The following is a 16,390-nucleotide window of genomic DNA, read 5'->3' on the forward strand; positions in this document are numbered from 1 at the left end:
CTTCCTTCCTTCCTTCCTTCCTTCCTTCCTTCCTTTTCCCCCTTCCTTGCTGGTTGTATGCCACAAGCCCATTGATCATTGGACAGGGAACATACAAGAGTTTCTTGCTCTATTATTTCAGATTCATTTCCTTGGCTTTAAGGAGTTTTAAGCCACTAGATGGCAGATGTTTTTCAACAATTACTAGACTGAAGACCCTTCTTAATAAACTAGTTATAACTCTTCTTGTAATCAATTGGTAGGGTCCCCTTTAGCTCTCCCAGAGCATCCAGATCACGTCTGGTGAGATGCGTGGGGCACACATTCCGTCCCTCCCTTTCTTTCCTCGGATGGGCCTGACCAGCCTCTTCTCACTGCCTCTTACTCTGCCCTGGCCTCTGCCTTTACTCCCGCTCATGTAATTCACTCCTTGTGTTTTTTGGCTCCATCGCTTACAGTTTATTTTTCTTGTCTGATACCTGCATTCCTGCTTTGAAGTTTAGACTCTTAGAGTGTCAGAGCTGGAAAAGAGTTTCACCCGTCGTTTGGCTCGGCCCCTTCATTTCTCAGCTGGGAGAACTGAAGCCTGGAGGGGTTAAGCCAAGGACGACGGGGGCTCTGGGTCGGACTTATCTTCGTGCCCTTGCGCTTCTGGGCACATAGTGCACAGATGGATGTTTCCTGAATGAAACAGCTGTGGTAAATGCTTTGAAGGATACAGACACGTCTCTGTGTCCGAATGGTTTAACGTTTAGTGATGGAGGCGTCATTTAAGTAACTGTTACCGTTCTGAAGGTAGCAGGTGATAATGTGCTCGGGAAGCGAGCAGGATAAACCATTCTGTATTGTTGAGGACCCTTCGAACTTTCTGACCTGCTACCCCTGCCCGCCTTTCACAGGCTGGGGGCGCTCACTGCGTTTCTCACCGTCCTCCCAGCACACCATTTACAGACTCGTCTCCGTGTTCTTGTACGTCGTGTTCTCTTGGCGGAGCAGGCTCTTCACCTGATCCCTTTATCTGTTTGGGAAGTTGTTGAAAGGAGAACCCTTTCTCTGGTGTTACCCCGTGAAGGCTTCCTTGACTTCTTCCTCCACACACTTAATTGGTCCTTAAGGCTATTTTTGTGCCGAGCTCAAGGGTCCCTGCAGCAGCGGTCTGGGTTGGCTTGTCCTCCCTGGAGTGGACAATGCTCGCTGTCGTTCTCGTGTGTGAATACGTGTCCACCGCCACCTGAGCAAGGAGGCTGCCCCCGAGCCTCCCCCCATGGTTGGTACTAACGCACTGGGAGAGCTAAACACGACTCTACAAATTGATTCTGAGAATTAGAAGTGGTTTTTAAGCAAAAGCTCTTTATTTGTCTTGCACACTCCTGATTGCTTAGCACGTGGTTTGCATTTACAAATTTTGATGGGATGAAGGAAACTAATATTACAGTTACTCTGTTGCAAAGGTATTTGAACCTGATACACCTGATTCCTAGACCCATGATTTTCCTATTGTCCACAAAATTTTGAGGTTGAAGATTACTGGGAAAGTTTTCTCCTACTCTCGTGTTTTTGTTAACGAGTAGTTTAAACTCCTACATATCGAGGGCTTTATAGTCTTCCAAATTTAATATGTACTATAGAAATTCCATATTGCTTTATGTCTTTATAGAATAATTTAAAAATAATCACTTGCTTCAAAATGTGATTCCTGAAGTGAGTACATAAGAGCCAAATACTGTATCTTTAAGGAGGTTTTGCTACCACTGCATGTAAATATTTCTGGGTGGAGAAGCTTACCGCAGCAGAAAATAACACGAATGATATGTTATTTTCTGCAGTATTGTCTGCGGTTTTAATTTTTGCAAAAATCTAGTGATCCTTTCAGTAGTAAATCACAGAATGCTTAAGATGTAACTATTAACATATAAACAGCTTCAAAATGTCACAAAGCAAATGATATGCTGATTTCATTTTCAGTATTTGACTAGACTTGTGGGTTGATGCTAAGCGTTACAGCCAATTTACCGAATTTTTTTCTCTTGGACTTCATTAACTGGAAGAAATTTATGTACATAATTTGGGATACTGTATCTTGATTTTCCTCTTTTTAAGTTAGAAACAGAGAGAATAGTACAGGGAATGATTTAATGAACACCTAAGTACCTACTACCCAGCATTAACAAATATTGAGGGCTTCCCTGGTGGTGCAGTGGTTGCGAGTCCGCCTGCCGATGTACTGAAAAAACAAACAAACCAAAAAAACCCAAAAAACAAATATTGAGATTATATTTTTTACTTAAGGTGTCTGCGTATGTATGTGTATAGTTATACCCAGATATATAAATAAAAGAGAGACAATAGTACAGACAAAATTTCCTACTTCCATTCCTCTGTCTCACTTTCCCTTTCTAGAGGCAGCCTGCTCTCATGGTTTTAGTGTGCGACCTTCCAATATATATTTTTACATTTGTTCTTTTTTACACTGTATGTTTCCCTGAACAGTTTAATGAATTTATTTATCCCTTTTAAACATTTAAAATATTTCTAATTTTTCTGCATTATAAATAGTGCTACATGAGGTATTCTTTTACCAAGAAATAAATATACCTGTGCAAGAATTTCTCTAGAGTTGTCTTAGAACTCAATTTGGGGTATTTTTTGGGAAGGGGTGCATTTTTTAGATATTGTCATATCATTCTCCAAAATGATTACTACAGTCTTACCAATAGTTTTATGAGAGTTCCTGTGTATAAATCTTTGGCATAAATCTTTGTTGCTTTGATCTGCATTACTGGCTTTTGTATTTCTCTTCTTGTGACTTGCTTATTCTTTGTCCGTTTTTCTTTTGGGCTGGTTGTGGGAGATCTTTATGGATTCTGTCTGCTAAAACATATACTCTGTTAGTTTTATGTTTTATAAATAAGTTTTCCTGGTGTGTGCCTTATCTTTGCACTTTATGGAGAGGAATTTTAGATTTTAGTATAGTCAGATTTGAAGGAGAACATCTCAGTGACACTAGGGTAGGGTAGTTTTTGACAGGTCAGGATGCACAAAGCACAGGCCACCAAGGGGAAGGTTATCAGTGTGAATGGAGCTGGCTCTTTTCAGAGCTCTACTCTCCCATGTGAATTTTATATTGTCTAGTTCCATTACATCAGTTTGTTCAGTTCCACAAGAAATTCTGTTGGGATTTTATTTGAAATTTCTTTCAATTTATAGATTAAGAAGAATTGGCATCTTTAAGGTATTGAGAGTTTGTCAAAGAACATGGTATGTCTCTTTATGCATAACTCTGTGTCCTTCAGGAGCATTTTGAAATTTTCTCCCTGATGTTTTCCTTTACGAGATTCTCGCCTTAGTGTTGTCTGCTGCCCTCTTTTTTTTTTGTATTTTCGGTACGCGGGCCTCTCACTGTTGTGGCCTCTCCCGTTGCGGAGCACAGGCTCCGGACGCGCAGGCTCAGTGGCCATGGCTCACGGGCCCAGCCGCTCCGCGGCATGTGGGATCTTCCCGGACCGGGGCACGAACCCGTGTCCCCTGCATCGGCAGGCGGACTCTCAACCACTGCGCCACCAGGGAAGCCCGAATCTCTTTTATTTTTAATTGAGCTTATCTTGTTGTAACCAATTTGATCTATTCACGGCCATGTTTATCAGAATTCATAGGGAGGAAGTGTCTTCTAGTATCAAGACCAGGAGATAAGAAGAAATCTGAAATCTCAGTTAGCTCTCCTTTCACAGTCAGGCAACGTAAAGTTTTATACATATATTTTAAAATCTGAAAATTAAATATGACATTTGTCCTCTCCATGACATAGTAGTGCAAACTAAATAGTAATGCTCAACCCCTTGAGAAAAGAATTATATGGTTACTATAAAAAATATATATTTATTTATACATGGTCAATGTTGTGCACTGAGTAGAGAAAAATTATTTCATTATCAGGATCTGCTTTATCCTGACCTTTTAGAGATTTGTTGAATTCTCAAATAGTGTTTTATTTTTATTATAACAATAGGCTACTGGTTTTTAAAGATATGTTTTATGAGAATCACATGTTTTCCGTTTGAAAAAGTACTGTGACTATATTCAGAAATGTAGATATTCAAAATTACCTGTTTTGTTTCTATTTATTCAGAGGAGTTTTTCCTAACAAACTGACTTTTGAAAAAAAAGTTCCTTACGGAAAATTTGAAGCATGTTCACAGAATATACTGACTCCCTTGTGCCTGCCATTCAGTTTAACAGTCGACTCGCGGCCAGCCTCATCTCATCTATGGCCTCAGCCGAGCCTCCACCCTCCTGTGCCTAGAATATCACGAAGTAAATTCTGGACAGCGTAGTATTTCATCTGAATATTTCAGTGTGTATTTCTAAAAAATAAGGACTCTAAAAAAACATAAACATGAAACCATTGTCATATGCAAAGATAATTAACAATAATTTGTCCATATCTTCAAATATCCAGACTGTGTTCTCTTTTAATTCATTGATCTGCTCTCCATTCTCTCCTCCTCTCTCACTCTTACAGAGAGAGAGAGAGAGAGAGAGAGAGAGAGAGAGAGAGAGTGTGTGTGTGTGTGTGTGTGTGTGTGTGTGTGTGTGTGTGTGTGTGTGTTTGGAAGAAGCCAGGTCATTCTGTAGTTTTCTACTGTGTAGACTTTTTAGATTTCCTACTGTTTATTTTTATTTATTTATTTATTTTTAACATCTTCATTGGAGTATAATTGCTTTACAACGTTGTATTAGTTTCTGCCATATAATAAAGTGAATCAGCCACATGCATACGTATATCCCCATATCCCCTCCCTCTTGCGTCTCCCTCCCACCCTCCTTATCCCACCCCTCTAGGTGGTCACAGAGCACTGAGCTGATCTCCCTGCGCTATGCAGCTGCTTCTCACTAGCTAGCTATTTTACATTTAGATTTCCCATTGTTTAGATTGCATCTTTGAAGTGTTGTTTGAAGTATTTTTCTTTTTTCAACTGTATTTTTTTCAAATTTGTAGTTAGAGCCAGAGGAATGATATGATTTTATCTGCATTAGGTCTACTTATGTTTTTTGAAATTGTTTTGGTGTAAAAATCATTTGAGCAGAGTGGTTGCTATAGGCAAGTGATACTCATACTCCTACCTTGACTTTGGACCAAAATCTCTTTTGCCCTGGTGAACAGGGTTAATTACGTGTTAGCTCTGAGGACTGGCGAAGGGTAGAAATAGCCCAGCGGGTTGCTTCAAGCATCTTCTCAAAGTTTGTTGCTTATGATTTGCTGTGATGGAAACTTGTTAGACTATACATATAAAAGCAGTAGGAAAAAGGCTTTGATTGAAGGCTCCAGTTGTGTTTGCGAATAAAGCACATTTACATTACTTTATGAATTTTGAGACTTTGAGTTGGGCTAAGCTCTATGGCTAAACGTAGAAGGGTTTTATGCACTTTTGAAAGTTTTACATCTGAGAGTATGTGTAGAGATGAGATTTTAAAAAATTATTATTATTATTTTTATTGTTGTTAGCTTAATTCAGAATAGGAACTAACATGGTGTTGTAGGTCACTTGTGCTTCAAAAACAGACTGACAGAAAAAGAGATCATTATGCTGTACACCTTAAGCTTATACAGTGCTGTACGTCAGTTATATCTCATTAAGAGTGAAGAAAAAGAAGAAAGTTAGGAAGGTGGTCAAATGAGAAGAGGGCAGTTGGTGGAATTAGAGGCTGACAGGTTGTCTGAATTCCGGGGCTGGGGAATAAACAAGATGTGTGTTAATTTTCTGTGGTTGCTCTAACAGTTTACCACAAATTTAGGGGCTTAAAATAAATTTATGTTACATTTCTGGAGGTGAGAAGTCCGAAATGGGTCTCACTGAACTAAGATCAGGGTGTCAGCAGGGCTGTGTCCTCGCTGGAGGCTCAGGGGCACAGTCTGTCTTCTTACCTCTGCCAGCTTCTAGAGCAGCCCAGCTTCCTTGGCCCCTTCTATCCTGAAGACCAGCAGAGACTGGGCGAATCTTTTTCTCACATCACATCACTGTGACACTGACTCTCCTGCTTCCCTCTTGTGCTTTTAAGGACTTTTGTGGTTATTTGGGTCACCTGGAAAATCCAGGATACTCTCCCTGTTCTAAGGTCATTTGCTTAGCAACCTAAGTCCACGTGATGCCACATGTTCACAGGTTCTAGAGATTAAGACATGGGCCTCTTTGGGGGCCATTATTCTGCTTGCCCCACAAGGTAAGCAGAATCAACAGAGGACAGGTGTTGCTTCTGCACTAACGTGTAGAGCTCTGTCTGACTGCCCTTGAGCATAGCTCAGCGGGCTGTATTGAGTAACTCATGGTGTTACCTCATGAGGTACTTAGAATTATAGAAAGTTTAAGAGTTATCAGTGGTTAACATAACCATAAAACCAAGTCACTCTTTTGATATGCCAACTCTGAGGAGTCTTAGGAAGTGTCATTTCCTTCCCCCTTTTGATTTCTATGCAGAAACTAAAATTTTTAGAGTTTTGATTTATCTATGAGCATGGTCTAGAAAAAGATAAGCACTAATCTGTTGTGTCAGGAAGTGCATCCTTTTTTTTTGACACAGCGGGGGCCTGGTGATGATAGATATCAGGTACGTTTTGATGTAAAGGGAGCCTGATGTTTTCTGTCATTTGGGATAGTGGTAGATTGTGTAGGCGGGAGCGTTGTGTGGACATGACCAGAGAAACCTGTTCTTTTTCTTAAGCAGCAGGGAGTTTCCTGCCTGTAGGGAGGGTCTTTTTAAAAAATCGAGACATTAAGAAGGATGTGGCTTCTCTCTTCTGTTACTCTATTGCCTTATTGTTATTGGGGACAACAAGTGTTTTCCTTTAATGTACCAGAAGTTTTACTTTCAAACATTTTTCTTTTTTCTATAGGTGATTATGATGTCTTATATGTTCCCTGCCAGATTTACTAAACATGACTTAACTTTAAAAATCATGACTGTTGGGTTCCATTATTAATCAGCTTAGTTTGTGTAGTGGTCACATAGTCTTTTAACTTTTAGTACTTGTTAGACTGCTTGTCCTGTTGGTAACTGGCCTCTAATCGCAATGAAGTATAACAAACAGAAAAGTGAACCAGTCATAATGTACAGTCTTATTTCAGTATAGTTATTAGTGACCCATCCACAGCAGTCCCAGCTGTCATTTCTTTCTAGCATCTGTAATTGTGCCCTCATTGCTTCCGATGCACTGCTGTAACTAGTACATATGTGTCTATGTGAGGTGACGTATCTGTTTATTAAAGTTTATTGGTGTTGATATAGTTCCTCAGATATTCAGTGGCCAACCTGAAAACATTTTTTTTCTCATTTCTAAGTTCTCATCTGAGTTTCAGATGTTTGAATGTGTAAATGAAAGTGAAATTCTAGTTGAAAACCCATCTGGTTTTCTATTGGTTGTTTCCTCTAAAATATTTACCTTCTAGGATTAGTATATACTAATTTTATTTCAGTTTTCCTTGTGAAGTTTTCTGCTCTCTTTGTTTTGATGTTGTCTTGTTCCTATTTGTAATTTATTAATTCTTTTTATCTTTCTCTTTTTTAGACTTTTGCTGGTCGGTGGATGTGAAACTGCTGAAGTGGGCATACCAAAAGCTGCTAGCTGTGGACTCTCTGCCTGGAGAGTTCTTTCAGGATCACCTTATTATAAGCCGGTTACTCATGGTGGAGACAGGGTCACTGCAGTAAGTCTTCGTTGTGGTATTTCACTTTGCTAATAGGTCTTAGATAAGCCCTTTGTAAGATACAGAGAAGGAAACAATTTGCCTTAAATGAAGAAAGTAACCTAATGCAAGTGAAATTTTAGGACTTCTTTCAAATATCAAATTTACCTAAAGCATGTTTTATTTAACTTGAGTCTCATTTTTAGTAACAATATTTGCAGATATCAGAAAAACAACCTAACAGTAATCCCATTACTTGCGTTTGCTTATTTAGACATTAACATTTATTAAGTCCCTTTTGATGTGCCGGCAGCTGTTCTGAGTGCTGTTACGTGTAGTAGCTCATTTAATTCTCAGTAACCCTTTGAGGTAGGTATTGTTAGTAGCTCCAGTCTGTTGATGACGAAAGTGAAATTTAGCTGGGCCACCCCACTAGCAAGTGGCAGAATGAGGGTACAAACGCTGGCATGAGTTCCCCTGTTCAAGTTCTTAACTGCCTTCGTACTTCCATTTTGTTCCATATTGATCAGTGCTATTCGTCCAACCATTCATTTATTCTTTCCTTAATTGAATTTCTGGTTTCTGTCAGTCACTCCTTTATGCTGTAATAGTCAGTATAGGCTAGGCTCTGTTGTGATAATAAAAAGAGCCACATAAACAAACAAATGAAAACTCCTGGCATTCTGTGGGTTGCCCCAGGAAAGTGTGTTCCTTATTTGTGGCAAAGCCTGCTGTTGATATCATGACTACCCTGAACAGCTTGTTCCAAGTGATGACTAAAGGATATGTGGGGGCTGGTGACCTCTTGAGGGCCCACTGTCTCAGTTTATGGCCTTAGGAGGGGGAGGAGAGGACTAAAAGGTGGGACTTTTTAACCATCTTACACCAGAACTGGCATCACTTCTGCTTGCAGTTCATTTACTGAAACTCATCATGTGGCCCCTCCGACCTTCAAGGGGCCTGGGAAGTAGTTTTCTGTGCGTCCAGAAAGGCAAGAAAAACTAGGTATTAGTGAATATTAATTGTTTCTACCATATTCGCCACTCTGTGATAACATATATCTTGACTTTTTTTGTATAAACTGTAAGATCCTAATTACGCACCCTGTGCTTAGCCTGATATTTGGTGGGCACTCAGATACGGTATTTTTCTAATGAGGGAAGAAACCAAGAAATTAAGGTGAGACACGGTGTAAGTGAATGTGCCATGCTAGTTATTCCTATGAATGCATTTGTTCCATTATTCCTACCTCAAAATAATCCTGTAAAACAATGGTTAAACGTTTTCATGTTGAAGAAGAACTAGTGAAGAAGTACTTTTGAAAAGAAATCTTTAGCAATCATAGTAAGCTTCCGTTAATTATTTTCTTTAGTTTTTAGCATATGCTGAAATATGTGATTGTGAATTTAACCCAACAAAGTAGTAGGGTTTTTTTTTTTTTTTAAATTAGGTCAACTTATTGGTTCAATATGGCAGCAGACCTTAAAACAGTTTATATTCGTACATCAGTTTATACAGTACTGTGTCATGTGCTTTTTCTTCCATTCACGGTCCCTTTACTCACTCTAGCACCCATTTATTCTCTCTGCAGGACCCGGTAAGGAGTCCAGGTTGAGTGTTATTAGCCCCATTTCACAGATGAGGAGCCTAAGGCCCTGGGAGATCTTAACAACTAAAAATAGGGCAGCAGGAGTGGAACCAGATTTTGTAGCTCCTGTTTAGCACTTTCCTCACTCCACATGTGAAATTACGTACATCTCATTGGCATTGTCAAATTTATGCTGTGATGATTATCCCATAATTTATTTTTTAAAAAAGAGTTAGCAGTTGGACATGTTATTTCATATTTGTTATAATTTAGTCATGTTCCTGTCTCCGATTTCACACCCAGCTTGTCGTTTTATATGTGAGATGTATCAGGGCAGATCCTGAAAAGGGTTTGAACAATTTTATCTCTTGACTCTGTCTGAGTGTGATGTCTGCAGCTTATTTTTTTATTTTTTAATTTTATTTTTGGCTGTGCCATGTGGCTTGCGGGATCTTAGTTCCCCAACCAGTGATTGAACCCGCGCCCTCAGCAGTGACAGCGCCGAGTACTAACCACTGGACCGCCAGGGAAGTCCCTGTAGCTTATTTTTAAATGGTTCAGTCAAAAAACAATTTTTAAATAAGTATACATACACATACAGATAAAGCAAATGTGGCTAATTGTTAATAATTGGTGAACTCAGGTAAAAGGTATACTGGTATTTCATTGTGTAATCATTTCAACTTTTCAGTAGCTAGGAAATTTGTCAAAATTAAAGGTTGAGGGGAAAAAAGGAAGAATTGGTAAGTATGGAGGATATAAGGCGAGAGAAAGTAGGCAAACTGTGAAGGGCCATTTCAATATGGTGTTATCAAGTATATTTGTGACAGATTCTGGGACAGGGGAAGGCACGGAGGACTGTCACGTACTGTGAAACCTTTTTTCACCGTGGCTTCTTTAAATTCTCCGTGCTTTCACTTTGCTCCTTACTGAAGTATTGGAATCTGCTCTGCTATGTATGGTCCTTCCCTCTCTGGCCTGAAGCTTCAATATTGGAGTCTCTTAAAGGAAAATTGCTTGTGCAGTGACAAAATAAGTGGGGGGAAATACTGAATTGCAAATTGAGTGCTCCGCCTTATGATAAACTTCTTGAAATGCTGCAAGTGTACTTTAATTATGTTAGTGCCCTTTTTTTTTTTTTTTTTGCGGTACGCGGGCCTCTCACTGTTGTGGCCTCTCCCGCTGCGGAGCAAGGCTCCGGACGCGCAGGCTCAGCGGCCATGGCTCACGGGCCCAGCCGCTCCGCGGTATGTGGGATCTTCCCGGACCGGGGCACGAACCCGTGTCCCCTGCATCGGCAGGCGGACTCTCAACCACTGCACCACCAGGGAAGCCCTGTTAGTGCCTTTTTAATGTGTCTTGCAGCTAAACGCACAATCATTCTGTGTAGCCTTCCCCTACCTCAAAGTAATTTGAAACTATAAGATTAGTTCCTCTTGTCAGGTGACAGCTATTGTCTGCATCGAACCTCTTATTGTTTGTTTAAGGCTGCTATTATTTTGGGGTGAATATCGACCGAAAAATGCTGCTGACACATACATTCTCATCTCTCACAAGGCTGCTGGGTTGTAAAAGAGGCTATGCAAAATTCCATATATACCTTGAGCAAAGTTTCCAAATTAATGTCCGTGCCATCTATAGGAGATAGTTTTATTTATTCATTTGTTCAACATCAAATCACCGATGCAGGTATCAGAACATACAGGTAGCAGCCCTCAAGGGGTTTACTGTACTGGAGGTACAGCTGTGCCCACAAATAAGGGCAAGAAGCTATAGGAAATACCAGGGGAGAGTTCGGTCACTGGGGGGAAGGAAGGAGCCTGGCTCAGGAGTCAGAAGGTTGGGATTGGAATTCTAGCTCAGCACTTACCACTGATGTCTTAAGGCTCTTGCCAGGATCAAATGAGGTAATATATATGAAGGCCGTTGATAAACAATAAAATGTTCTACAGTGTTAATTATTATCTATTTGTATTATTAAGGTGGGAATTTTGGAAAAAATGTATAAAAAATGAACAAAACTGACTTTTTTGTTATTGATGCTGCTTCCTTTTCAGTATAGAATGTTGTTCTGGAAAGAACACAGGGTTTTGAAATCCTGTTTCCCTGAGAAAACAGAAGTAATCAGAATATTTTCATAAGATCCTACCACCTGCCTACATGTGCACCTAATTTCCGTACCTTTTCTCTTGTTATTACAGATGAGCTGTACTTGCACTAGCTAAGGCCGGCTCCTCCGTTTGTCCACTGGATCTCACACTTGCTAATTGAAGGATGTTTATCCACATCATGAATCTTGCTGCCCATTAGGTTTATCAGCAAACAACATGCATTTATTTTTCCCATTGTAAAAACTCTTTAGTTTTAGGGGACTTAGAACCTACTAAATCCTGCTACCAGCCCATTTGTTCCTTTCCTTCAGCATGTTCAAGAGTCATCTATACTTGATCCATTTCCAACTTTTCTTTTCTCTCTTGAATTCACTTGAATGGGGCTTTATCTCCATGATTTCACTGAAACTGTCTTACTGATGTTATCAGTGCCCTCCAGTATTTTACCAGTTTATCAGTTTATTGGTATTCTTTAATTCCTATTAATTGCCTATACAACAATCAGTTAGTTGGTTTTATTTTCCCCTTCTCCTTTTTCCTCCCTTTTCTAGTTGCATTATTTCTATTTTGTCAAAACACACAATATTTATACGATAGTTTCAACCCTCATCATCATGTTTCTTTAGTCATAGATGTTCATTTATGTATTTTAAAATGTTCCCTGTCCCTTTGTTTGAAGTTTTCCCAGTCACCTCTTGGTTGGATGAAATTATCCTCTAATAGATATTTTGAGAAGGGCTCACAGATGAAGAGTTCCTTAAGTTCTGTGTGTCAGAATTGTTTTTCATAGCCTGGACATTTGAAGGAAAACTTATCTGGATATAAAATCTTTGGTTTACCTGTTCTTTCATTGAGCTTTAAAAAAACACAGCACTATTGTCACTTTGCTTTTATGTGGAATTTGAAAAGTTGATGCAAGTCAAATTATCTTCTCTTTGTATGTTACTTGGCCATTTTGTTTGGAGGCCTTGAGGATTTCCTTTATCTTTGAAATCTAGTATCCTTCCTGGAATATTTCTTGGAGTTGATTTTTCTGGGTTAATTTTCCCAGGTACCTGTTCACTCTTTCAATATATAGATTCAGGTCTTTTTTCATTTCTGGAAGGTTTTCTTAGACTACAATTTTTGGCAGTGGTTTTAGATTGACCTTAGTCCCCTTTGCTAGCTTGTCGCATCTGTCCTCCTGGACCCTGCAGTGTGTTTTCAGTCTGCTTTTGCTCACCACAAGCCTGTGTCGGCCTGGGTCAGGGTGGGTGGGAGCGTGGGGATGGCAAGAGCAGTGGAGACGACACACTGGAGTTTGGTGGTTTTTCTCTTTCTACTTACAATGATTTTGAAGATCCTTGATCTTCAAGTTAAGTGAGGGTGTGGTTTTCATGCAGATTTATTTTTCTCTTCTTGTATTTTCTTGTTTTTGGAGGAAATGTGGAGCTAGGCCGTCAGTAATATCTTCAGCTGCTCAGCAGTACTCGTAGGAACATTTTTAACCTCAGCTTAAGAATACCGCCCCCACCTTTGCCTTTTTCTTTTAAATTAAGGAAAAGTTCATATAACATAAAATGGACCATTAAATATTTTAAAGTGTACGGTTCAGTGACATTTAGTACATTCACAGTGCTGTGCAACTGTCACCACTGTCTAGGTCCAAGACATTTTCGTCACCCCAAATGGAAACACCAGACCCATTAAACAGTCACTCCCTTTTGTTCCCTCACCTCAGCTCCTGGCAGTCACTGGTCTGCTTTCTGTTTATATGGATTTACCTGTTTTGAAAATTTCATATGAATGGAATCATACAGCATGAGACTTTTGTATCTGGCTTCTCTCTTTTAGCGACATATTTTTGAGGTTCATCCAAATTTTAGCGTGCATCAGTACTTCATTCCTTTTTATGACTGAATAATATTCCGTTGTATGGATATACTGCCTTTTAAAAAAATTTATTATTTTTATTTTTATTTTTATTTTTTTTGCGGTACGCGGGCCTCTCACTGTTGTGGCCTCTCCCGTTGCGGAGCACAGGCTCCGGACGCGCAGGCTCAGCGGCCATGGCTCACGGGCCCAGCTGCTCCGCAGCGTGTGGGATCCTCCCGGACCGGGGCACGAACCCGTGTCCCCTGCATCGGCAGGCGGACCCTCAACCACTGCGCCACCAGGGAAGCCCTGCCTTTTGTTTATCCATTCTTTAGTTAGTGGACATTTAAGTTGTTTCTATTTTTTGGCTATTATGAATAATGTTGCTGTGAACATTTGTGTGTACAGGTATTTGTTTGAACACCTGTTTTCAGTTCTTTTGGGTATATACTTAGTATGGAATTTCTGGATCATATGGTAATTCCGTTTAACTTTTGAACGACCACCAGACTGTTTTCCACAGTGGCTGTACCATTTTATGTTCCTGCCAGCAATGTACCAGTGTTCCAAACTCTCTACAACGTCAGCAGTGCTTATTTTCCATTTCTAAAAAATTATACACATCTCTCCCTCTTGCTTTAAGTATATTTCTTAAATCTAGAGACAAAAATAGTCTTGTTTTATTATTTCAAATACTTGTTTCTCAGTGATTTTTTTCTGGTGTTTTTCAAGTATGGGATCAATTTCTTCATGAATGAAATTTCTGTTGGGAGTATTGACCTTCTCCATAGTGATGCTAGGATAAAATGGTAACCTGGTCCAGACTCATTTGAGAAGAGCCACTCATTAGATTCTAATTTGCATAGATTGTACTAGACTTGTTACGTATGTATTTAAAAATACATTTGATTATGGGTACATTTTGTAAGATTTGTCACTTGTTGGATTTTCTTTCCCAAACAAAAACAAAATCTCACCAAGATTTCTGATACTTATTCATGATTTTCTTAACCATTTCTTAAAATACTAGATATGCTGTAGTTTTCATTTCATGATGAAAGGCCTTTAAACAATGAGGAAGCCTTCCATTGATCTTTTTTTTTATGATGTGTGTCTATTTTGTAGGTACCAAAGACCCTGGGATTATTAAGGATGTTAAGTGGCAAGTTTTACAGTCGCCAGGGGCAAGAACAGGTAATACATATTGGCATCTTCGCCAGGGTCCCCTTAAGGACAGAGTTGAATGAATCTTGAATATTATAGATTTTCATCTGAATTTGCTCTTAATTATACATTACAGGGGTATATGCATTAATAAGATTTCATGGAGCTGTTCACTGAAGATTTGTGCATTTTACTATATATATCATTCTTATCACAGTAAAGAAAATTAAAAAAAAAAAAAAGAATGAATCTAGTCCTCTTGGATCTGGGGATATAGCCCAAAGAGGTCTCCTGGAATCATTATATACCTTTGAAGTTTCTTATTCTATCTTGTGAATTTTTGTATCCTTGTCCATAACATATCCCTTATGTTTGTTGGTTTTAAAATAAAAAAAGATTCCTTCCTAAGTCTGAGATTATTGGTGTTTCAAGAGGATGAGCCACATTGATCCTGGGCTTAATTGTTTTGTTCTTCAATAGGAGAAACATGGATCCATCTCAGGGATGCTGGGCAGTTTCACTCTGGATATACCCGTGTGCTTTGGCGCTGTCTCTGAGGGAGGTGGTTATAGTCATGCCCTCTACACGGCTCTCACAAGAGTCTTGACATACATGGGGCTTCAGATCATACTCCTTCCTGTTTTGGGGGGAATCAAACAAATTAATTTTCGTTTCTTCAATTTCTTAACTAAGGGAAATTGTAAGAAATATGGAAATTGTAAGAAATATAACATGTATTCTCTTGCTGCATTTGTATTTAATATATTTAAAATTTTGAGTCCTAGTTATTTCTGTGCCCTTGACTTCAACTAATTCATATCTTCTGGGTTGGTTTGGCTTTTCTGTCTGTAGCATTGAGCAATAACACTCCTCTTTATGTCTGGAAAGTCACTTTCATTTTTAATCCCTTGTATGTTTACAGTTTTCCAGTTAGCATTCTCTTTAGTCATTTCAAGCAGTTTGTCTTCATTTTGCAGGTGAAGAACCATAAGCAAGACTAAATGCCTTGGCCTCTGCCATGTACTTTGTTCTTTCTAATTTACTGTGTTGCCTCTGTTGGTCTTTCTGTTACCATAATAGTGCATGAGAGCTTTACTTTGTTTTCCTCCCTGGATCCTTTCCCATTCTCTTTAATTCCATCTAAATAATAACTCTATCTTTAACAAATTTTAAAGGGTTCATTTTTTAATTCTTTTGATGATAAGTAATTATGTGGAGTGTCAGCATTTATTTATTCTTTTAGTCAGTCAGCAAGCACGCACTTTGAGCCAGCCGTGGTGTTAGAGCTGAGAATAAATAGGTGAATAAAATGCAGTGCGCTTCCTCAAGGAGCCCTCAGTGTAGTGCGGGAGTCAGATGCAGAAGCAGCTGTAGAACAGGACAATATGACACGTTTCATAACCTGTCCTGTAATATAATATGAAGCGCCGTTGAGGTGCAGGGAGGGACCATTGAACTCTGGAGGTGATACTTGATTTGGAAGTGAGTAAGAGATCCTCAGGCGGATAGGGGAAGGCTGGTTGTTTCCAGGCTGGAAGCAGCCTGTGCAAAGTCCCGGAAGTGTTGGAGAACACTGCAGAACGCTCCACTCTGCTGTGGGGTAGGATCCATGGTCTCTTACTGTTTGTGTTCCATAGTTATTTTATTGGGACCAACATAATTGTATTGTGTTTAGAACAAGAATTATTTGGGGATTGATATATTGGTACATGACTTTCCTTTGTACCATATCCTTTACATATTAGATGCTATGTTTATTAGTTGATTTGGTATATTAATAGGCAAATGTAACTGTTCAATCAGTATAAAATGTCCATCTTCTTTTTACTCTTTCTTACCTCCTGGGAACTCCAGATTCATGTTACCTTGTCTCCTGCTATTGGTTATTCTTTTGTGTGGAACTCAGCTCGCTCTTGTTTTCATCGGTATCCTCTATGATTGAACAGAAGGAGGGAGAAGGTAGCAACTAATTTCCTTACGTTTTGATCTTTCTTTGTGGCACCTGGTACTGGAAT

General features: G+C 39.3%; 1 protein-coding gene across 9 annotated transcripts in view; it reads left to right on the forward strand.

Annotated features, from left to right (window-relative positions):
• NBAS (NBAS subunit of NRZ tethering complex) overlaps positions 1-16,390 on the forward strand; it is a 339,915-nt gene that overhangs the window by 40,371 nt on the left and 283,154 nt on the right. For 8 of the 9 annotated variants that reach the window (XR_004521674.2, XR_012325807.1, XM_033837994.2 and 5 more), the window contains 2 exons: positions 7,541-7,679; positions 14,337-14,405. Coding sequence is in view for 7 of the 9 variants with exons in the window: in XM_033837994.2 (XP_033693885.1) it covers positions 7,541-7,679; positions 14,337-14,405 (208 nt within the window). In the remaining 2 variants the exon portion in view is untranslated. The remainder of the gene's footprint in view (positions 1-7,540; positions 7,680-14,336; positions 14,406-16,390) is intronic. The other variant, XM_033837995.2, reaches the window with a different exon arrangement.

This window comes from Tursiops truncatus, chromosome 14 (assembly GCF_011762595.2).
Source record: "Tursiops truncatus isolate mTurTru1 chromosome 14, mTurTru1.mat.Y, whole genome shotgun sequence".
NCBI classification, from domain to species: Eukaryota; Metazoa; Chordata; class Mammalia; order Artiodactyla; family Delphinidae; genus Tursiops; species Tursiops truncatus.